At 46.3% G+C, this 23,595-nt stretch overlaps 1 protein-coding gene across 3 annotated transcripts in view; it reads left to right on the top strand.

Annotated features, from left to right (window-relative positions):
- Window positions 1-18,921, top strand: part of ASAP1 (ArfGAP with SH3 domain, ankyrin repeat and PH domain 1) — a 1,926,573-nt gene extending 1,907,652 nt beyond the window's left edge. For all 3 annotated transcript variants that reach the window (XM_086966222.1, XM_086966220.1, XM_086966221.1), the window contains one exon: window positions 16,833-18,921. In XM_086966222.1, the coding sequence (XP_086822348.1) occupies window positions 16,833-16,907 (75 nt within the window). In that variant the 3' untranslated portion in view covers window positions 16,908-18,921. The remainder of the gene's footprint in view (window positions 1-16,832) is intronic.
- The last annotated feature ends 4,674 nt before the right edge of the window (window positions 18,922-23,595 follow it).

Raw genomic sequence — 23,595 nt, 5'->3', positions numbered from 1 at the left:
ATATATATATATATACATATATACATATATACATATATATTATCACCAAACCAAACTTCTCATCAAAATAAGGCTCTGACTCCGTGAATCATAATCCAAACGATATTTAATGGCTCATTTGCTGCGTAGACGCGTTTCGGCGGCTTGCTCCCGCCTTGTTCACTACATCTGCATTGTCATTTTGTTACACTTTATATACACATGAATGTTACATGGTTACTCAGGTGTTAGATGTGTTACAAGTTTCAATTGGCCCAGGGTTGTTATGGTTACATGTTTAACCCTCATGTGTGGACATAGAAAAGTTTCATGACTTGCAATGTGTTACATCATGTCAGTCTTTCACCTATGTTTATGCAACTCTGTAACGCTCGTTTGAACCACATTGCATGGCGGTCTCAGTAATTCATTGTTACATGTGTTAATCCTCACACTTGTATTATTCATGAAATTGAGAACACTTTTAAAATAAATAATTAAATAAAATGAAAATGTGCGCCCACACTATTTACAAGTCATATGCATGCGTGTACTGTCTTCCATTGGTTAACTGATAAACGAAATGCATGACAGATGTGTAACGATGTATATATCTTTTTACTGAAACATAACGTGATGCACAATGTGTAGAGCACCCAATATGGCGATTGATCAAAGTCCCTTGTTTGTTTTCACCACAAACGTACGCAGTGATTGTTGTTAAAACATGGCGTCTCCCCACAATGTTTATAACATTGAGGAAGGCGGCGCGCCGAAACGCGTCTGTTGCAAATATAATAAAAAATATCTGAGAATTACCCCCGGAGTGCGTGGTTTCTAGTATGAGCAAAGTGGAAACCTTGAGCGGAATATATATATATATATATATATATATATATATATATATATATATACATATATACATATATACATATATATATGTATATATATATATATGAGAATATCTCCGAATCCCCTCTGCAGTGCCCAGCCGGAACACAGCCAAAGGAACGAAATACAGACTCCAATTTTCGTGGATTAGCAGGTCTTTATTCAAATGTTGTCAGACGCGTTTCGAATACCTCCGTATTCTTTCTCAATTGACAAACAGATGGTCCGCTTTTTGTTTTTATACATTCTTTGGTGTGATGCTTTCACCTCATCTAAGTGCAAAAAAATAGAAGAAATACTATGTACATGTGCATGCTGGGTTTTGTAGTTTCAACCCCCAAGATTACCAAATCAATTACATTGCGTGTTTAAAATCAAGACAATATAACAGCATGAATGGCGATTCATTGATGAGAAAATACAACGCAATGCACAAATATGTTGATATGTCAGCACAAAGCATATCATACCTTACAGCTTTGGTCACTTTTATATATGCTTACATTGATTTTCATGAATGTACCCATAACATACAAAAATATATATATATATCTCTCCTTTACTTTAAAAAATATATATATATATAAATAAATATGCATGTTATATACAATATAAAAATAGAAATATGCTATAAAAATATTGGTACTTCACAAATCGCTATACATGTCTATCGGAATGAATTCCAAGGTTTTATAAGGACCTGATCTCATTGATCTTGAACTAGTCAAGATAGAGGAGTGCAAAATAGAGCTATGTGCAAAAATACAAATTGAGTGCAAATGATGTATTTATAGCAGCATGAGAGTATGTCTTCAAATAAAGTGCTTAAGGTTTACAGTGATGTTTTCCCCATACCATAATATTGGTGCTCTCTTTTTTAAGGAAAGAAACTTCATGTTAATCAAGATTCATATCTTTTTAAAAATTATAAGATAAAAATAATGTATGCTTATAATGTGAAAGACTAAAACCAAAATTGAGATAAATGGAAAAGACACTGGGGCCACAGTATGATTATTGGACTTCAGAAAACAGGAAACAAAAGTTTGAAGGTACCTTAGCGGGGACATCCTAACCAAGTAAATGAGTTCTTTAAAGGAAATGGTGAAGGTCCTCCGTATTGTTTAGACCGTTGGGCTGTCTACTATCTAATTCAATAATGAATTTCGATTCCAGCTGTCTAAGGCGCTTTTCTCTATTCCCACCACGCGGATTGTCATTCACTGCTCCGATGACAAAATATTTTAAGTCCGCTAGGTTATTTTGGTGGACTGCCTTAAAGTGTCTTGCGACAGGATACGTGCTATCGTTATTCACGATAGCACGCAAATGTTGCAGAATTCTGACGTGTACTTGCTGCGTGGTACTGCCCACATATCGGAGCCCGCAAGTACACGTCAGAATGTAAACTGCATATTCGGTTTTGCAGTCATGGCATCCCTGAATTTTGAATTCCCTCGGGCTAAAAGGTGTGGTGTATTTTTTGGTAGTTATGCCAAATTTACAAGCCCGACAGGATGAACATTTGAAAAAACCTTGTTTGTCCGGTAACCAAAGGGTGCTCTTCTTTTTGGTACTAAGGTCAGGGACGTTTTTGGCTATTTCATTTCTCATCGAAATGCCTCTCCGAAAAGTTATTGTAGGTTTTTGAGGCAATTCTGGTGTTATGACTGCATCTGTCTGCACTATCGCCCAATTTCGATTAATTATTGATCGAATTTGGCGATGCTGGTTGTTATAAGTTAGTATCAGCCTGGGTGTATTGGGGGTGTCCTCACTTTCCTGCAGGGTATCTTCCTCTGTATTTGATAACAATGATTCCCTAGATCTACTGTTGGCTTTGTCCAAAGCCCTTTGTAGAATTTTGGCCGTGTAGCCTCTCCTACGGAATCTCTCCACAGCCTCTCGCATACATATAGTTTGCTGTTTCTCATCACTGCATATGCGTTTTATTCTGAGTAGCTCACCATAGGGAATGCTATCAATTAGGTGTTTTGGGTGGGCACTGGAGGCATGTAACGTTGAGTTACCGGCTGTTGTTTTTCTATGTAATGTTGTTTGTAATTCACCATTTTCTACATAGACCTTTGTGTCCAAAAATTCAACCTCATTGCAACTCATGTTTGAAGTGAAATTTAAATTCATTTTGTTCACATTAATGTCCTGTAAAAAAGCATTTGCACTTTCATTGTCCCCTTTCCACAACAGAAAAACGTTGTCTATAAAACGTAACCAGATTATGATGTTGTTACCATATTTTGACGACAGTTTTTTTCTAAGTGTCTGCTCCTCCCACCAGCCAACCACTAAACAGGCATAGCTGGGGGAGAAGCAAGACCCCATCGCTACGCCCCTGCATTGCCTGTATATCTTTTTAGAAAACGCAAAGTAGTTGTTATTTAAGCACCAATCAATACTTCTCATGATTACTTTGTTGTGTTCGTAATATTCGATTGGTCTTGTGGACAAGAAATGTTTAATAGCATCTAGTCCCACTTGATGATCTATACAAGTGTATAGGGATTCAATGTCCAATGTTAACATTCTCATACCGTCTCCCCATTTGATGTTACTGATTTTTGTTAGAAAGTCGCCGGTATCCTTGACATATGATGGCAAGTCCCTGACCAAATCTTGCAAGAAGAAGTCAATGTACTGTGATAGGTGCTCACTTGCACTTTCAATTGCTGATATTATTGGGCGTCCTGGGACTGGGGTTCTCTCCTTATGGGTCTTGGGGAGAAAGTATATTGATGGCAAAACAGGTGAATCATTCCATAGAAAAGTATATTCCTCTTTAGAAATCATATTATATATATATATATATATATATATATACACACATATACACATATATATATATATATTCACTGAAAAAACCATAGGTTATAGACCATATATAGTTAGGAATTTGCATTTACAAAACCTTGAAAATTCACTGAAAAAACCATAGGTTATAGACCATATATAGTTAGGGATTAGCATTTACAAAACCTTATTTTACTCGCACAAAACCATTGAAATTCCATATATAGTTAGTTGCACTAACTATATATCGCGCACCCGCAATCCATTGCTAATGATGTCACATATTACATCATTCATGACATGGTCAGTGACATCACTGATGACATCACTGATGACATCTCAAATGACATCACTGATGACATCACTGACATCTCATTTGACATTACTGATCACATCACTGATGATATCATTTATGTGATAATACAATGAACATCTTCAGACTCTAATATAACCTTAGATACAATCAGTATAAACAGACACTCACAGACTGTCACTTATCCATGGAGTTACTCACACACCTACTCAGTCATGCAAAAGATTAATCACACCTCCATTTCCTCAACTATACAGTTATACACACCTTACTTATTCAAACATATACTAACACATATTTACTCTCTTATACAATCCCTGATACAAGTTCACAATGATCGATACAGCCACTCTCACATTCACTAGCTCTTATGTTCAGTTATTTATATATGTCAACTCTCACATGGACTGTGTTTTACATATGTACTTACTTTGACATGTAGCACTGAGATATCCATTCACTCACCAATACACTCATGCAGTCAGTCGACCGCCCATACAGCTGTTTCCACATGCACTTTTGAACCCATACATTTAGTTAATCAACTGCTCACACATCTATGCACAGAGTCATACACCTCCCAGCCACCCACACACATACTCAGTCTCCCATACAAATACTTGGGCAACCATTCAATAACCCATATAGTTACTCATATAGCTACTGATTTAAACATGCAGCAGTTTACAGAACAACATATATAATGATTGCCAAATTAAGACAGTTTAGTCACTAACCCATGCACTCAGTGAGACACATTTAATCACTCACTCATACAGTCAGTCATGCACCTACTAAATCCTTCATCCAGACACTTATACATCCACTCATTCTTCAATATGTAAGACATATTTTAACTTTACAGAAACATACAGTCACTGGGTGTTGTCATCAGTGATGTCATCAGTGAAGTCATTTGAGATGTCATCAGTGATGTCATCAGTGATGTCATTTGAGATGTCATCAGTGATGTCATCAGTGATGTCACTGACCATGTCATGAATGATGTAATATGTGACATCATTAGCAATGGATTGCGGGTGCGCGATATATAGTTAGTGCAACTAACTATATATGGAATTTCAATGGTTTTGTGCGAGTAAAATAAGGTTTTGTAAATGCTAATCCCTAACTATATATGGTCTATAACCTATGGTTTTTTCAGTGAATTTTCAAGGTTTTGTAAATGCAAATTCCTAACTATATATGGTCTATAACCTATGGTTTTTTCAGTGAATTTCATTGGTTTTTTAAAAGCTAATATCTATAGCTGTAAAATATATTCTTTATTACGTGACGTATCACGTAGCCCGTGAGACGCCTCATGATGCATCGCATAACCGTGACGTATCGTCTCTGCAGCGCAAACCAAACCCGTAACGTAAGCGCGCCAGAGCACGCTTAAAGATATATATATATTTTTTTTACCTTAATTAGACAAAATCCACACGTGCACATATCACAAACGTTCCAAAAACACAATATGTCGGACTCCCATTACGCTGCCAGTTAGCTGCCCGGTTAACGTACCGGAAAGCACCTCTACCGCGAAAAATCGCAATATTTTTTTCTTTTGCCCCGCGGGCAACTTTAATAGCCCCCTCATCAATCCTAGGGGTTCATCTTACCCCTTTCCTTCATTTACACCTTTTTTTTTCCACCTCTTGTCTCTCGATCTCCAGACTGTTTACAATGTTAACAGCCAATCAGCTACTCCTCAGACTCCCGTTACGCTGCCGGTTAGCTGCCCGGTTAGCTGCCCGGTTAGCTGCCCGGTTCGCGTACCGGGACGCGTCTCTACGGCGAAAAAATCTGAATTTTTTTAAAAAAAATTTTTTGCCCCGCGTGGCTCTATAATATCCCCCTCATCAATCCTAGGGGGTCAGAAGGGGTCTACCTTGCCCCCTTTCCTTCATTTCCCCCTTTGTTTTGGCCTCCTCTTGTCTCTCGATCCTACCGAGAGACAAGATGGCGGCCGCTCCGGACTGTTTACAATGTTGACAGCCAATCAGCTACTCCTCAGACTCCCGTTACGCTGCCGGTTAGCTGCCCGGTTAGCTGCCCGGTTAGCTGCCCGGTTCGCGTACCGGGACGCGTCTCTACGGCGAAAAAAATCGGAATTTTTAAAAAAAAAAATTTTTGCCCCGCGTGGCTCTATAATATCCCCCTCATCAATCCTAGGGGGTCAGAAGGGGTCTACCTTGCCCCCTTTCCTTTATTTACCCCTTTGTTTTGGCCTCCTCTTGTCTCTCGATCCTACCGAGAGACAAGATGGCGGCCGCTCCGAACTGTTTAGAATGTTGACAGACACCAGAGAGCCAATCAGCTTCGCATCGCAAAGTTCCGATACGCGAAAAGTACGCGAACCGGAGCGCTGCCCGGAGCGCTGTTACAGATATATATCTTGTTTAAAACGTTAATTTCTCAAAATCCACTGAAGCACATATATTGAGACCTAGCAAAGGCACATCGGGCTAACAGTCCCTACAATTTTGCCAAGTTTCGTGCAAATCCATTCAGCCGTTCGGGCTAAAAGTGAGTCCAACCGCCCTATGGAAAAATGAATGGGAAAAACGTGTTTTGGGACCCCCCTTTTTTCTCGGCCCCCCCTTGAATAACCCCCCCCCCCCAAATTTTCAGGGGCTGCTCAGAAACAAAATGTGCCATTTTCCTGAAAATTTCAGCCAATTCCGTCCACAAACGCCAAAGTTATTAGACATAGAATTTTCAGAAATCCCATAGGGAAAAAATCCTAACTATATATACCTACTGGCTATCGCCAGTAGGTAATATATATATATATATACACACACATATAGAAAATTATATAATACATATCTTAAAGAGACACGTTAGTGATAGATTCCTTACCTTAGAATATCCCCAGACGTTAGACTGGATCCGGAAATTTTTGCGTAGCAATACCCCTGCGCGTCGGTCGGCGTCGTCCGCGGCTCCGCGTCCGCCGTCGGCGTCGTTAGCGCCAGAATGACGTCGGAGTACTTAGACGCCGCCCATGCACGCTAATGTCAGTTCTTCTTTTTTCCGCGCCAGCTAGCGCAGATCCGGAGAAGCTCTACCCCTAGTCATTTTTTGACTCAACTTTTTGATCTTTTTGATAATTTCTTTCCTCGAGTTTTCGACTCTATCGGTGCCGGTAGGGATGCCCTGGTTCAAACCCTGTTCGAAGTGCGACCGACTGATGTCGGTTACGGACCCCATCGCCGGTGCCTGAAGTGTTTAGGCCTCGACCACAACGACCGCACCTGCTCCGACTGCCGGGCCCTGACGTCTAAAGCTAGGCGGGAGCAGTCCCGCAAGCGACTCGAGCTCCGGCAGTTTGCCCCGCGCCGTTCCAGGTCCCGGTCCTGGTCCCACGGGAGGTCGAGGGACCGGTCGCGGGGTCGGAGTCATCGCAGCTCCGGGAGTTGACATCTGTCGTCAGGATCCAAGTCCTCAGGTAAGAGGCATGATAGGTCGGAGAGACGTCAACGTTCCTCCGACCCACCCCGACGCTCGTACGATGCAGCCGGGGGTTCGGGCAACCCCGCCCACGCGGCTCCGAGGGAGCCACAAGCGTTGCCGCCTGCCCCACACCTTCGGGTCCCTGGGCACGGCGCGACACCTGAGGAGATTGAGGGGTACCTCATGGCAATGAGGTCCCTCCCTCCTCAGGCGGGTTCCTTGGCGCCTCCGGGCCCAACGGTCCCGGCTGGAGGCCCTAGCTGGTCTGGTGCTTCGGCCCTGACGCCGTCGGGTGCTTCGGCCCCGACGCCGCCGGACCTCACCGGATCCGCTTCCGGATCCGGGTCATCGCCGGTCGACCTCACGACCTCACCGGCGCCGGCCCCACGGGTGTTGCATACGACGGCCTGTTTTACAGGAGACGGGTGACGAGGGAGATTGGGAGGGGTCTGACGACCCTCTGGCACTGGAGTGCCAGTCTCAACAGGACTGGACATATGAGCTTGGGGAGGCCAGTGGTATTGACACTTCGCCAGACACTGGATTTGTCTCCCCTTCGGAGGAGGGGTCTACGTACAGTGTAGTGTTGACGAGGGCGGCCAAGGCCTTAAACCTTGAGCTCCCCGTCGCGGCCGTGAGGACTAACCTCCTCACTGAGGTCCTCAAACCGCAGTCAAGCTCCAGCTAGCCTCTGCTGCTGTTCAATGAGGCCTTGTGTGACGTTCTTGTGAGCACTTAGTCCAAGCCCACCACAGGTCCGCCTGTGGATAGGAACGTGGCCAGACGCTACCGCCCAGCCCCGGGCGACCCTTGCTTTTTGTCCACCCATCCCACCCCTGAGAGCCTGGTTATCCAGGCCTCCACTTCCCAGACCGCATTCCCGTCAGCTCCGCCCGATCGGGAATCCAAGAGATATGAACAGTTCGAGAAGAAAGTGTTCTCGTCCCTAAGCTTAGGGCTGCGGTCTGTGAATACCGCCTGTCTCTTGGGCCGCTACACCCACACTCTATGGGACGCAGTCGCAGACGTGCTGCCACAATGTCCGGAGGAGGTCCGGGCTAAACTCGCCCAAACCCTGGTGGAGGGCCGAGATGCAGCGCGATATTCCATCCGGTGTGGGCTGGATACCACGGACTCACTGGGCAGGGCGATGGCAACGACAGTGGCGGTTCGACGCTACGCCTGGTTGAGGTCCGCCAACTTTTCGGCCGATGTCCAGGCCACACTTCTGGACATGCCGTTTAATGGCTGTCGCCTCTTTGGCGACAAGGCAGACCATGCGCTTGAGCGTTTTAAGGACTCAAGGGCTATGGCCAAGTCTTTGGGCCTCTCGGCCACACGCCAGCAATCGGGTGCCTTTCGCTCCTTTCGTGGCCAAGGAAGGGGCGCCCCCACACGTGCTGCCAGCCACGCACCGCAGAATGTTCAACAGCGCGGTGGTGGCCGTGGAAACCGCCGTGGCAGCAGTCGGGGACAACAGCGAGGCCAGTCCACACCTCCCTCCGCAGCACCTGCCTCAAAACCTTCCTAGTCCGAGTTTTCAGGCCCATGTGACGCCAGTGGGAGGCAGGGTTCGCCATCACCTCTCCCACTGGTGCACTGTCACGTCGGACAGGTGGGTGCTGCAGATCGTCCGAAGGGGCTACTCCCTCCCCTTCGAGGCGACCCCTCCAGCCATGCCACCGCGTGTCGGGGGATCACTTGCAACTTCTGCAAGAGGAAGTCCGGCCCTCTTGGCCAAGGGGGCCATCGAGCGCGTTCCTGGGCCAGAAGTAGGGTGTGGTTGTTACTCCGACTACTTTCTGGTACCCAGGAAAGGCAAAGGGAGCCTACGCCCTATCTTGGACCTACGGAACGTCAACGACTTCCTCCGGAAGGAGAAGTTTAAGATGCTGACACTGGCTCAGGTCTTAGCTGCCCTGGACCCTGGAGACTGGCTGGTAGCGTTGGACTTGCAGGACACTTATTTTCACATCCTCGTCCTGCCGGCCCACCGGCGTTACCTGCGGTTCACGGTAGGCCACGAGCACTTTCAGTTTACCGTGCTCCACTTCGGCCTTATCAGCGCTCCACGGTTGTTCACGAAGGTGATGGCAGTGGTCGCAGCTCATCTGCGCAGGTTAGGTGTGTCAGTCTTCCCCTACCTCGACGACTGGTTGTTGAAGGCGGGCTCGCCCCAGACAGTCATCAGCCACCTCCAGACTACGGCCGACCTCCTGCACTTGCAGGGGTTCTCCATCAACGTGCCGAAGTCGCACCTGTGCCCCTCTCAGAAGCTCCTCTTCATCGGAGCAGTTCTGGACTCGGCACAGATTCGGGTTTATCCTCTCGAGCAGCGGGTTCGGGATATTCAGGCTCTGATTCCGATCTTTCAGCCTTTATCCCGGGTCTCGGTCAGGAAGACTCTGTGGCTCCTGGGGCTGATGGTCTCCTGCATCCTACTGGTACATCACGCCAGGTGGAGGATGCGGGCTCTGCATTGGGACCTGAACTTCCAGTGGGCACAGCATCAGGGCAACCTGTCAGACCACGTCCTGATCTCAGAGGGCACTGTAAGACAGTTGCAGTGGTGGCTCATGGACCGCGTTTGGGTCAGTGGCAGATCCCTCTCCCAACCGGAGCACACAGTGGTGATAGATGTGTCCTCCTGGGATGGGGGTGCCACATGTGAGAGGCGGAGATCAGAGGCGTCTGGTCTCCGGCGGAGTCCTGGCTCCATATCAACTTTCTGGAGCTGCGGGCGATCCGACTTGCACTGAAGGCATTCCTTCCCTCTGTCCGGGGGAAGTGTAGTGCAGGTGTTCACAGACAACACCACCTCCATATTGTACTGCAACAAACAGGGCGGGGTGCAGTCGTGGACCCTTTGTCAGGAGGATCTGCGCCTCTGGACATGGCTGGAACACCTGGCAGGACGAACTCATCCGCATGTGCATGATGGATCACGAATGGCATCTGAACTCAGACGAGGCGCAAGGTCTGTCTCAGCAGTGGGGAGAGCCTTGGTTAGATCTATTCGCCACCGAAGAGAACGCGTAATGTCATCAGTTTTGTGCGTTGGAATTTCCAAGGTGGCACTCGCTCGGCAACGCATTTCGCCGCGAGTGGAGCTGCGGTCTGTTGTACGACTTTCCGCCTATACCACTTCTGCCCAGAGTGCTAAAAAAGATCCGACGCAACCGGGCCCAAGCCATCCTTGTGGCTCCGGACTGGGCAGGAAGATACTGGTATCCCGAGCTACTCAGTATGTCAGTCGATCCCCCGATTTGTCTGCCTCTTCAGGAGGACCTTCTGTCGCAGCAGCACGGGACGGTCCTCCACCCCTGTCAAGCCTCCACCTACATGCGTGGAGATTGAGCGGTGACAGTTGAGGTCTTTTGACTTGCCTCCTGAAGTCTGTGATGTGATTCTGGGAGCCAGGCGTCCCTCCACAAAAACGGTATATGCCTACAGGTGGAACAAATCTGTGGCATGGTGCACAGCAAAAGCTGTGGATCAACTTTCTGCCCCTCTTTTAGAGGTTCTACTCTTTCTTCTTTCTCTTGCCCAGCAGGGCTCTGGTCTGGGCACTATCAAAGGCTATCTCTAGGCCATTTCAGCCTTCTTCTGATCAGCTTTCTCTTTTCAAGTCCCCTGTCGTAAATAGATTCTTGAACGGCATCACACATATGTTACCTCCTGTTCCTTTCGTGATGCCGCAGTGGGACTTGAACTTGCTGCTTACTTATCTGATGTACACTCCCTTAGAGCCACTTCATGATTGCCCTCTCCATCTTCTGACTCTTAAGACAGCTTTCCTGGTTGCCATCACCTCTGCCAGAAGAGTGAGTGAGCTCCAGGCTCTTTCTTCTAAGCCTCCTTTCCTCTCTGTCCATCCGGACAAGGTTGTGTTGCGGACAAAACCCTCTTTCCTGCCCAAGGTAGTCACAGCCTTCCACATCAGGCAGTCTATCACTTTGCCCACCTTCTTTCCGCCTCCGCATCCCTCAAAGGAGGAAGAGCGGCTCCAATGTCTGGACCCAAAACATGCGCTTTCATTCTATTTGGATCGCACATGCCAGTTCCGGGTGGATGACCAACTCTTTGTTGGTTACGAGGGCACTCAGAAGGGACGGCCGGTGCACAAACGGACAATCTCTCGGTGGATCATATTGTGCATCCAAGCGTGCTACTCCTTGGCTATTAACGAACATCCTGTTGGGCTGAGGGCCCATTCCACTCGGGCCATGGCGACTACCACTGCCCTGGGCCGAGGTGTCCCCTTGCAAGACATTTGTCAGGCAGCTATGTGGGCCTCGCTGCACATGTTTGCAAGACACTACTGCCTGGACAGCCAAGTCCGGAGGAATGGCTTCTTTGGCCGTTCCGTCCTCCAGGACTTTCTGGTGTGATTAGTGGTTCGCAGACCCACCACCGGGGTTGGTATTGCTGGGGTATCTATTCTAAGGTAAGGAATCTATCACTAACGTGTTTCTTTCAGATGCCCAAGTTACTACTTGTGTAACGATATATCTGTAAGAGACATTAGTTAGTGATAGATTCCTTACCGACACACCCATCCTCCCCGTTCTTCGAACCGATATCTAAGGTTAAGGTCATCCCCTTTCAGGGCCCTAGTTTTAATGGCACCAGTGTTGGTTTTTAGCATGGCTCTGCGTTTCTGGTGCGGAAAAACTGTGTCTAAGAACTGACGTCAGCACGCGGAGGTGGCGTCTAAGTACTCCGACGACATCACGGCGCCCACGACGCCGACGACGGACGCGGAGCCGCAGACGACGCCTACCGACGCGCAAGGGTACTGCTACGCAAAATATTTCTGAATCCAGTCTGACGCCTGGGGATATTGTCTCTTACAGATATATCGTTACACAAGTAGTAACTTGTGCTTCCGGGTGGACGACCAGCTCTTTGTTGGTTACATGGGCGCTAAGAAGGGACAGGCGGTGCACAAGCAGACCATCTCCCGGTGGGTTGTTTTGTGCATCAAGGTCTGTTATTCCTTGGTGAAAAAGGAGCCTCCTGTGGGGCTGCACGCCCATTTCACTCGGGTCAAGGGCAGCTACTACTGCCCTGGGTCGGGGAGTCCCCTTGCAGAACATCTGTCAGGCTGCTACTTGGGCTTTGCTGCACACGTTTGCCAAGCACTACTGCCTGGACAGTCAAGTCCGGAGAGATGGCTTTTGCGGCTGTTCCGTTCTCCAGGACTTCCTGGTAAGATCTTGGTTCGCAGACCCACCACCCGGGTTGGTATTGCTAGGGTATCTATTCTAAAGTAAAGAATCTAACACTAACGTGTTTCTTTCAGATGCACAAGTTACTTACCTTCGGTAATGATATATCTGTAAGAAACATTAGTTCGTGTTAGATTCCTTACCGCCCCACCCATCCTCCCCGTTCTGCGAACCGTTATCTTGGGTTAAGGTATCTACCTTTGAGGGCCCTAGTTTCATGGCACCAGTGTCGGTTTCTTGCATGGCTCTGAGTTCCTGGCGTGGAAAGCTATGTACAGAACTGACGTCAGTGCGCGAGGGCACGGTCTAAGTACTCCGACGTTACTCCGGCAATCATGACGCCGACGACTGAGGCGGAGCCGCAGACGACACCTACGACGCGCAGGGGTACAGCTGACGAAAACTTTCCGGATCCAGTCTGACGCCTGGGAATAGTCTACGGTAAGGAATCTAACACTAACTAATGTTCTTACAGATATATCGTTACTGAAGGTTAGTAACTTGTGCTTTAGGGTAGTGTAGTTTTTTTGTTTTTAGTGTGGTATAGTAGTGTTTGTGTATTGTAGTGTTTAGTGTAGTGTTGCAGTGTTTTAGGGTTTAGGGTAGTGTAGTGGTAGGAGTAGTGTTTTAGGGTAGTGTAGGGGTGGGGGTAGTGTTGTAGTCCTTTGAGTTTAGGGTAGTGTAGGGGTGGGAGTAGTGTGAATAGTGTTGTAGTGCTTTAGGGTTTAGGGTGGTGTAGGGTTTGGAGTAGTGTGGGTAGTGTAATAGTGTTTTAGGGTTTAGGGTAGTGTAGGGGTGGGATTAGTGTGGGTAGTATTGTAGTGTTTTAAGGTTTAGGGTAGTGTGGGGTGGGAGTAGTGTGGGTAGTGTTGTAGTGTAGTAGTGTTTTAGGGTTTAGGGTAGTGTAGGGGTGAGAGTAGTGTAGTAGTGTTTGAGGGTTTAGGTTAGTGTAGGGTTGGGAGTAGTGTGGTAGTGTAGTAGTGTTTTATGGTTTAGGGTAGTGTAGGGGCGGGAGTAGTGTGGGTAGTGTAGTAGTGTTTTAGGGTAGTGTAGGGTTGGGAGTAGTGTGGGTAGTGTAGTAGTGTTTAGGGTAGTGTAGGGGTGGGAGTAGTGTGGGTAGTCTAATAGTGTTTTAGGGTTTAGGGTAGTGTAGGGGTGGGATTAGTGTGGGTAGTATTGTAGTGTTTTAGGGTTTAGGATAGTGTAGGGGTGGGAGTAGTGTGGGTAGTGTAGTAGTGTTTTAGGGTTCAGGGTAGTGTAGGGTGGGAGTAGTGTGGGTATTGTTGTAGTGTAGTAGTGTTTTAGGGTTTAGGGTAGTGTAGTGTAGTAGTGTTCTAGTGTTAGTGTAGAGGTGAGAGTAGTGTATTGTGTAGGTGTAGAGGTAGGGTTTTCACTTACCTTGCAAATTTTTACCATGAGTATAGCTTTACCATGTATGCCTGTGCGTCGTAATGGTATGCGTGGTAAAGGCATACTCGTGGTCAAAGTATGCGATGTAATGGCATGTTGTTGTCATTGACATCGCGCAGTAATACCCGCGTTGTAATGGCACGCGTGGTATTACTATGCGATGTAATGACATACATCCATTGGCAAGCCGCCTGCGGGTTCTCCGCAGGTCTTTTCTGTTTTTTCCTCTGCTGCGGGAAGTCTTTTCCCAAGATGGTTCCCATGACTTGGGACGTAACATGCCCTATGTGGGGTCCTGGTAGACTATTATATAGCTCTGTCATGTGATGGGGTGGTGTGGTCGCCTTTGGGCCTCTGCTCTCCGTGGCGTCACGGTATGTCGCAGATGCGTTCCTCTTGCTGAGGGTTTTGGAATGGCTCAAGTTACGCCCCGGGCTGTCCTTTTCCGGGGTCGCTGCGTTGCTAGCCTGGTCTGGCCTGCTGTCAGCGGCCTTGCGTCGTCGCTCTGCCTGGTTACGCTTCTTTTGTTGTTTGGGCAGCGTGTGCGGACTTCTCCTTAGGGGTGTGTCCGGGGCCTTCTTGGCCTTCCTGGCCTCTGTCTTTGACTGGTGTCGGTCTTGTCCTGGGTGCACCGTTCCGTGCTGTTGGCTGCAGCGGTATGTGTCTGTTGTGCCGACCTGCTGTCTTTGCATTACTGTGCCTTCTGGCACTTTAGCGGGACAGTCGTCCTTGCCTTGTCCGCAGATTGAGGCTGGGGTGTGTTCCACCCTCTTCCAGTGGGCCCTGTCTTCAGTTCTCCCTCTCCTCCCTTGGGCTGAGGTGGTTCTAGAGTTTCTTGTGCCTCCTCAGGCGCTGTCTGTCCCTGCGGGGTGTTGGGCGGTTTCCCCTGGGTGACCTCGGGCTACCTGTCTGCTCCGCCTGCCTTATTGCCGAAGGCGCCATTCTGTCTTGTCCATTGCCATCCGGCTGTGATAAGCTTGGCTGCCCTCTTCACTGGGTGTTCCTGAGGGGAAGGGGGGCTTACCTTCACTCTACCTCTTTTCCTTGGAGTCTCTAGGTTGCTCTTCTTCCTAGGTGCTCCTCTTCATTGCTTAGGCCCTGGGGCTCCTGGTGGAGATTCTTGATACCCTGAATGGGTGCGGGGCGCTTTGGCCTCTTTAGTCTTACCCTTGTTTCTCCTGCTGCTTGACGGAGGGCTGCCTCTCTTCTTGTCTTCCCGCATCCCCTCTGGGGTTGGGGGTCTTCTGGATGCAGGTGTTCCCCTTGCCTGGGGAGACAGGGTTCTTTTACCTGTCCGTTGGCCTACTCCCCTGTGGGATTCTCTATTATGTCCAGGCTGGTGGGGTACTCTTGCAGACCCTCCTCCCCCTTGGGTATGTCTTGGGTATCTATTTTACGTTAAGGAATCTGCGGCTAGTAGTCTCTATCAGATGTATGAGTTACTTACCTTTGGTAACGATGTATCTGGTAAATGTAAATGTAAATTGATACTTGTATAGCGCACTACTCACCCGTAAGGGTCTCAAGGTGCCTGTAGAGACGATTCTAGCCGCAGATTCCTTCAAGACATGCCCTTCCTCCCCGTTCTGCGAAGACCCTTAGCTTTGTCTTCTGCACTCGCCTCCCTGTGGGTGGCTATGTCTTCTGTGAGTGCATTATTTCACTCTTTTTTAATGTTGTCCTGTTATTTGTTCAGATTCCCCCCTTTTGGTCATTGGAGGATAGGTGCTTCTGTGCCCTTACGCTCTTGTTGCTCCAGGTTGGGGCTACCTTCAACCCCCCTTCCCTCTTTCCCCTTTCAGTGCTAGGGATTCTGGCTCCTATGCTTCTCTGCTGCCCTCTGGATTGGGGTATTTTGGCTGGGCCTCTGCCCTTGTTCCTTATGGTGGATGTCACATTCTGTGCTGGGGCTGTTCTGGGGTTTGTCGTTCCTTGTTTGTCTCGGACTGGTTCCCCTTCATTGTTATTGATTGGGGTTGTAGTCCTGCTACATGTTATTATGACATTTTTTCATATGTTATTTGTCTCTGGGGGGGCTATTTCCGTACTGGCATTGTTGCTGATCAGGGCGGTGCTCTGTCCTTTATTCTCTTCCCTGACCTTAAGTGCTGCAGTGTCTGGCACTGCCCCTTATGGTGTTGTTCCTCACCATTACTTTTCTATGTTTCTGCTCTTTCGCACACTGTTCCTATACCGTTCTCATACTTAGACAGTTTTGTCTGATAGCTCCGCGTTGTGGCGCGGAAACTTTCTCCGAAGAAAACTGACGTAGGTGCGCCGGGTTGGGACTTATGTGACCTTCGTGACGTCACGTACGCGGACGTCAGGGCGGAGTTGCGTGATGCCGTCTCCCCGGCGCGCAGGAATGCTGGGCAAAGAAAATGCCGGATCCAGTCTCACGCCTGGGGATAATTCTACGTTAAGGAATCTGCGGCTAGAATCGTCTCTACCAGATACATTGTTACCGAAGGTAAGTAACTCGTACTTCTTACAGATATATTGTTACCGAAGGTAAGTAACTTGTTCTTCAGCACATGTATGGCTGTTTGCCTAAACCGCTCGCATATTTTTGGGATAATGAATGTTCTACAGAATATGATTAAAATGAAATATAACAGAACTGTTTAACCTGCTCTCCTGAGTAGAGTTGCATTTTACTTTGAAAAACATATGTGTGTGTGTGTATATATATATTTTTTTTTTAAGTAATACAGAAATATGTATATTTTTTGCAGATTGGTCACATTGAAGGACAGACAGAGAGAAAAGGAGTCTTCCCGGTGTCTTTTGTGCACATACTGTCAGATTAAAATAAAAAGGAACTTCTTATTTCACAACTGTCAATTGGCAGGTTAATCAGCAGAAGTGAAAGTTTGCTGACTTAACGTGCCCTTGTACACATAGTGTGTAAATAGCTGATGTTAAACAATTATTGAGTTAAAGTCCACCTTATTAGGTGTATTATATATGTTTTGTAAATATACTTAAATTCTGCCTTTGCCAGTATTAAGGTAGCCTTGAAACCTGGCACACCTATTGGGTTTGCTGCAGCCGTCAACGGCGTTTACAACTTGGAATTGTCTTTGCTGTTTAAATATATGTACATTCCATGCCAGCTCACTACGCTTAGGTTGTTCAACCCCATTATCTGTTCATAGCTGCCTGCTCATTTACAATATATCCTCACTATTTGCAAATGAATTATCATAAATAAAAGGTCGAAACTTGGAATTACATTTATTTTGAAAGTCATGAAGGGGGGCTCATAAAATTACTTTTAATTGCATGTGTTCACATGCAATTTATAAATATGAAACTCAGATAGGTTTTTATTATAAACAGTGGACTGTAAAGCAAATTTACAACTTGTAAAAATCCACGGACCTCATAAATATCAGTATCATTTTATGGGATGTATATATTCACACAACAGTTTGGGTTTCCTTTTTATGCCTTGGGAGGTTCTAGCCCTGTGACGACAAACTACAGCCACAAGAACATAACTATTTCTGTCCAGCGGAAATCCTACTTCCAAGTTTTCATAATCGTATGTGGACAGAACTGTGGACATCTAGTAGAATAAAGGACTCTGGGAAATACCAGCCTGTTTACATTATGCATGCATGTGTATAAGTGAATACTAGCTTTGCTGAAATTTGCCTTCTGTACAAGTGTCATTTGTTTTCCGACCTGAATGTCAGATGAGACTAATTTATGTACAATTCAGTTGTATTCTAAATTAAGCTTATGTTTATCCATATTGGATGTTACATTAGCTTAACCTGTGTAAATGCGTTTCTTTTCCTTAAATAGTATTAAATAAGCAATACATTTTAGGGTATTTTTCAGGTTACTGAGAGCTCTTTAAATGAGGGCTTTGGTAAACTATTTTTTAAGGAGTTAAATAGCTTAACACCCATCATTCAGCAACCTAAATAGTTTGTCCCATTCGTAACACTCTTTAGCTGTGTTAAACCTGTGTAAGTACAATGAATTGTGTTAATGTGAGTAGCGTTTGTTTTAATGGACGCATTAAACCAGGAGTTAAAGGCAAAGTAATTTATTTGGGCATATTTTGCATTCCTTTTATATTTAAACATATTTCCTCAAGCATTCTTTTAGAAACACTGCCCGCTCCTTGCATTCCTAGAATGGTTTTGAATTATAATTTTATTTTGACCGTGACATTTCAGAATAGTTTGAGGCAAACTAACCGTGATTTGTTATTATAACCTTCAATTTATAATTCTTACCAAAACATAAATTATGAAAAGTGTATGATTTAAAAGAAGCCAATTTCAAAACTTTGCAACGTTGTATTCCGTGAAAGTTATTGTGATTCTGTCAAAATGAGTAGTAGAAATGCTTAATATTTGAAGAGTCCTGCATGCACGACATATTTATTATCTGTTTTAGGAATTGACTGTATAAATATATCAGCTTTTTGATTCGTGGCAAAAAGCTTATTACGGAAAAGCACATTTAAGAAATTATGAATGAACAAATTAAACGCAATTATGTATTCCGAAGAGGTAATTAGCTCCCTGAATTTGTTATTTCCATGTCAAATGAATTCCAGCAAAAATTGAATATTTACATACTGAATGCACAAACAGGCTGAAGGTAGCTCATTGTTGTAGTTTTATATGTTAAGCTGTTGTACAATTAACAGCATACTGCTTTGTGTAACAGGTATTCATCACCTGGACTTATTTTGCCTTTCAGTACATCCATAAGTTGTTTTCAGTTTGCATTAGAGAGCAAAACCTAACTGTGTGCTCCAATATGGTCTTACAATAAACTGGTAAAGCAAGTCTTATAAAAGCCTGTATGTTTTCAATTTCTCAGTCCCATAACTACTGTTTTTTGGAAAGAATGATATTGTTGTGACAATGATATTGGGTTCACCAATGTAGCTAGTGCTCATTGAATCCCTGGTGTGTTGGGGCCTGCTTGAATTCTGACTGGCCTGGCATGCCGATTAAGAATTCAGATTCTATGTTGTAGTACAATATAACATGCTCCTTTGTGCCATCTAACCAATTGTTTCCTTCAAATGCTGCCTTAAAGATTTCATTCTGATGGATACTTCTAACCGCGTATTCCTCATCTTTAGAATATTTCCCAGGCACTAGAATGGATCTAGAAATGTGTCATAGCTGTGCTTTAATCCTGCTATGCATAAGCTTTGTTGTGCCGCAGAAGTTATGTTCTGCATAAGCTTCCTTTTGCCCCAGAAGTGACGGAGTGAAGCCGCAAAAAGCACCACATCTGTGGACCGACATCAGTACCTTTCTTTCTTCACCTTCGAATGCAGATCTGGAGCTCTGCTTCCACTTCCATCAGTCTTTCGATGACTCCCAAATTGAGATCCAATGTGCAAGGGAATAATATCACCTCCTAAAACTACAAGCTTCAAAACATGCTGTGACTGCAGAAAAAGATGTTGGTTACAGACCCACACAAGTTGTACCTTTGGTGCTTGGGGTCAGGGCATGACTTCAAGTCATGTGATGAGTAAGCCCTCATGCACCCAAAGGCGATCCAGGGCAATGAAATTAAGCTGAACGTTTCCGAACACAGGAAGAAGTCTCAGGCCTTGCGTTAGTTGAGGGCATGTCCACACTCTTGCAAGAAGTCAGCTTCATGGTCAAAGTCCTCCGGTAAGTCGAAGTCCAAGTGGAAGACTAGGAAGCAAAGCAGAACTCAACCTTATCCCATAAGTCTCTATCAAAAGAGAACACCCAAGGGCATAGGGGTGCCAATCGATGCCTCTGAGTATCTCTACTTGAGGAGACTGTGCTGCATATTTTTTACACTCTTCTGGCTCCCTGGGTTATGCCTTTGGGCCCAAAAGATCTACAGGGGCTTCCAGTAAGATTACCTTAAGCACATTTCTCCTCAGTGCCGTCTGAACCCCATGAACAAGTCACAAGTTCAGCACTGACTTTGGTGCACACTTCCATCCCATCCCATCTCAGAGACTGGGTCTCTTAGTCTTCTAATAGAGACTTCCAGCTGCTGATTCCTCAGCTTTTGAATATTCACCTGTTAGGCTGGATCCAGAAACTACCCAGCAATATTTTTGTGTGGTGGTAAGCGGTGCTATGCGGCTCTGCACTGAAATTACATGCAGGGCCTATAAAGGCGCCAATCCCTTCCGCTGACATCAGTTCCATTTTTTTGAGGCTCCAGAGCTCCCTATGTCGTCTCTCAGAGACACTTACCATTGATATTTTATTCAGTGTGCAAGGAATGTTGCCCCCACAATTTAAAGGTTTTAAGCTCTTTGAGGAACTGTAGCAAACAAATGTCTGTGATGGATCCATATTGGGTGTGCCTGTGGTGCCTGGCATGGAACCCAGACTCCAAGGCCTCTAGTGACTGCATGTTGATGAACCCAAAGGCCATCAGGGAATGTGAGTTGAAACTTTGTCGTTAAACATAAACAAAAGACTCCTCACGGGAACCATTCCCAGTCAGCGCTCCACGCCCTAGGTTCATTCTCAGTCCCATTCTTGGAGTCGAACCGCTCCAGAGATCAGTGTTCATTACGCTACAAGTTCTCAGGTAGGAGTAAGAAGCACAAGAAATGGAAGCAAGTCATCCTAGTGGGTTTGTCATACCTGGAACTTCTGGGTATGAGCGACTGTCCTTCAATCAGGTTACCAGTCCAGGAGGATCTTCTGTCAGAGCCAAACCCTTGCAATTTACACCTCGATGCCCAGAAACTAAGCAACGGTTGTTAACAATTTATGATCTATCACCTGAGGTTGTGAATGTCATTCTGTTCTAATGTGTTAGTCTATGAAGTCCATTTACGCTGGGCACCGGGAAACATACCCTTTACAAGCCAAACTTTTGGAAGTTTTATTGTTCAGCGGACTGTGAGTAGCCTAGAGGCGCCGCATTTCTTAAGCGCTCGTGAATTTGTTCTTATCTGATAAAATCTGTATAGTGTACAACTCCTGTGCTTGTGTGCTCAGCGTTTTAAAACTTGTGAAATATTTTAATTGTTCTATTTTAGACTGTGAGTTGGGGCACTGTGACTTATACTGTTGGGGGCATTTAAACACTTACCTTCCTTGCCGACCCCGGTCCGCTGCGGCTGCTGTGCCGTTTGTGCGGAGGGCAGCAAGCATTAGTCCTCAGAATCCCTACTTCCGGCAGGACGCGGTCTAGTCGTCCGCCAGAAGGAAGGGTATTTAGCCACTTATGCACCGGACGCGCAGTGGGCGAGCGCAGCGGGCGCGCTTAAGGCAAGCCCGTCTGCGCCCGTCCGCGGCCGGACGGGGCCTGGGTCCAGAACCACTGGTGGATTGGGGTCTAACCTGGTCTATACTCGGGAACAGCTGATCGATTTATGTTTGACGATCAGCCCTCAGTGTGCTCATGGACTGGATCCCAGCAGGGGGATGCTGTAAGTGCTTGTAAGCGCTGTGGTGTTAAGTTGAAAGGCGACGTCCAAGTAGTAGGCACTACTAAGGAAGTTGTCTGTGCGCTGCTTAACCGTAGGTCTTTAAAAAAACATAACATGGAAGTGCGGGACCTATTGCTGGATAACAACCTAGATATTCTTTTTTTAACAGAGACATGGCTCGATGGGGAGTCAGAACCTGAGATACTAGAGGCCCTGCCCCAGGGATATGGCATTTGTAGGCAAGACAGACCGCGTGAAAGGGGGGGTGGGATTGCACTGATCCACAGGGAAAATATTATCTGCACTATGGAGCCTGCTAGCATAGTGGGCAGTGAGACAGGGACGTTCTCTGTAACTGTGACCAGCAATACAATTATTAAAGGCCTCTTAATTTATAGACCCCGGGCAGCAGTAGAAAGTTTGTGGAGAGCTTAATATGCAATTTGTTATCCCCTGCCATGAGATATGATAAATTCCTTTTACTTGGCGATCTCAGTATGCATTTCAACGATGGATCTAACATGGCAGCCCAAGAGGTATGCCAAGAGTTGTCGACTATGCAATTGATATTGCAGTCGACACTTCCTACTCATCGGCTAGGTCATCAACTTGATCCCCTCTTTTGCAATTGGGAGGGCATTAAGGCCGGCTGCCCGGTCCCGATGATCTGGACAGATCATTATTTAGTTCCTTTCTGTTTTAAATTCACAGAGGGCAGTAACCCGAAGAATGGTAGTGACACTAAAAAGAAGCAGAGGAAGTGGGCTAAATTTTCTTTGGATAATTTTCATGCCAGCCTAATACAGAGAGATGCCCCAGATGGGCTAGGTGCGACTATTGAGGAAGCTTGTGCGGTACTCGATAAACGCATTGAGATGGCCATGGATCTGACCGCCCTCCTGGTCGATGAATGGTCCTTTGCGCAGAACTAAATCATCTCCCTGGTTTAATGCTGAGTTGAAAGAAACTTAAACAGCATGTAAACGTATGGAAAGAGCTTGGAGAAAGGATTATCTTCCAGAGGCAGGTAAGGCGTACAAAGATAGCCTTAGATGCTACCACGCCTTGTTTAGGAAAACCCGCTCAATTTACTTTACTGATCGTCTTTATAAGGCGGAGTGCTCGACTAAAGAACTCTTTGTAGTTTATAAGGAGATATCTTTGCTGGCTTCTAGAAGTGAACAAGCAGATTCTTCTGTACAACTATGCAACCAAATTGCTGTTTTTTTCCACAAGAAAGTACAAGATATTTATACCACCTTTCCTAAAGAGGCCAGGACTGGCCTCAACGGTGACCCGCCAATGGAAGGTGCTATCTTTGAGGAGGACTGCATCCGCATATTCTCGGTCCCGGATGAGGCTACGCTAATAGCAGTAGCGAGTGGGGTCAAATCAGGCTCCCCCAGGGATCCAGCCCCTGCCAAAATTCTGAGTGGCAGCATGGAGGTACTGGCACCTTATGTTAAGCATCTCTTAGCTCTGTCATTCGAATCCGGCAAGGTGCCGAAAACATGAAAGCAGGCTGTTGTACTGCCACTTAAGAAAAAGCCACAGATCAGTATAACTCAACTAAACAATCTACGGCCGATCTCCCTCCTCCCCTACTTCTCTAAAATAGCCGAATAACTGGCAAACCAACAATTGACGGCTCACATCGAGGCGCATAGGCTCTACCATCCCTCCCAGACGGGCTTCCGTGCCTTTCACTCCACTGAATCTGCCCTTCTCTTCTCCACAGAGGCATTGAGGAAACTTTTAGATGAGGGTCAGACAGCAGCGCTGATTCTTCTTAATATCAGCGCTACGTTCGACACTGTAGCTCGTCATACTCTGCTACAGTGTCTGAGGAAAAGTGGAGTGACTGGGAGAGCCTGGTCATGGTTGGAATCTTTCCTCCATGACCGCAGCTTCTATGTGGAACAGGGTGCTTATAGGTCAGAGGTTCTGGATCTTAAGCAGGGTGTTCCCCAGGGTTCCAGCCTCAGCCCTACCCTGTTTAATCTGTATGTAGCACCATTGGCTACTATTACTGAGCAGTATGGGATAGAGGTAGTGACCTATGCCGATGATACTAAGCT

This window comes from Lissotriton vulgaris, chromosome 4_1 (assembly GCF_964263255.1).
Source record: "Lissotriton vulgaris chromosome 4_1, aLisVul1.2, whole genome shotgun sequence".
NCBI classification, from domain to species: Eukaryota; Metazoa; Chordata; class Amphibia; order Caudata; family Salamandridae; genus Lissotriton; species Lissotriton vulgaris.
Note: the sequence above shows the minus strand (reverse complement) of the source record. Positions and strands in the feature narration are given on the sequence as shown.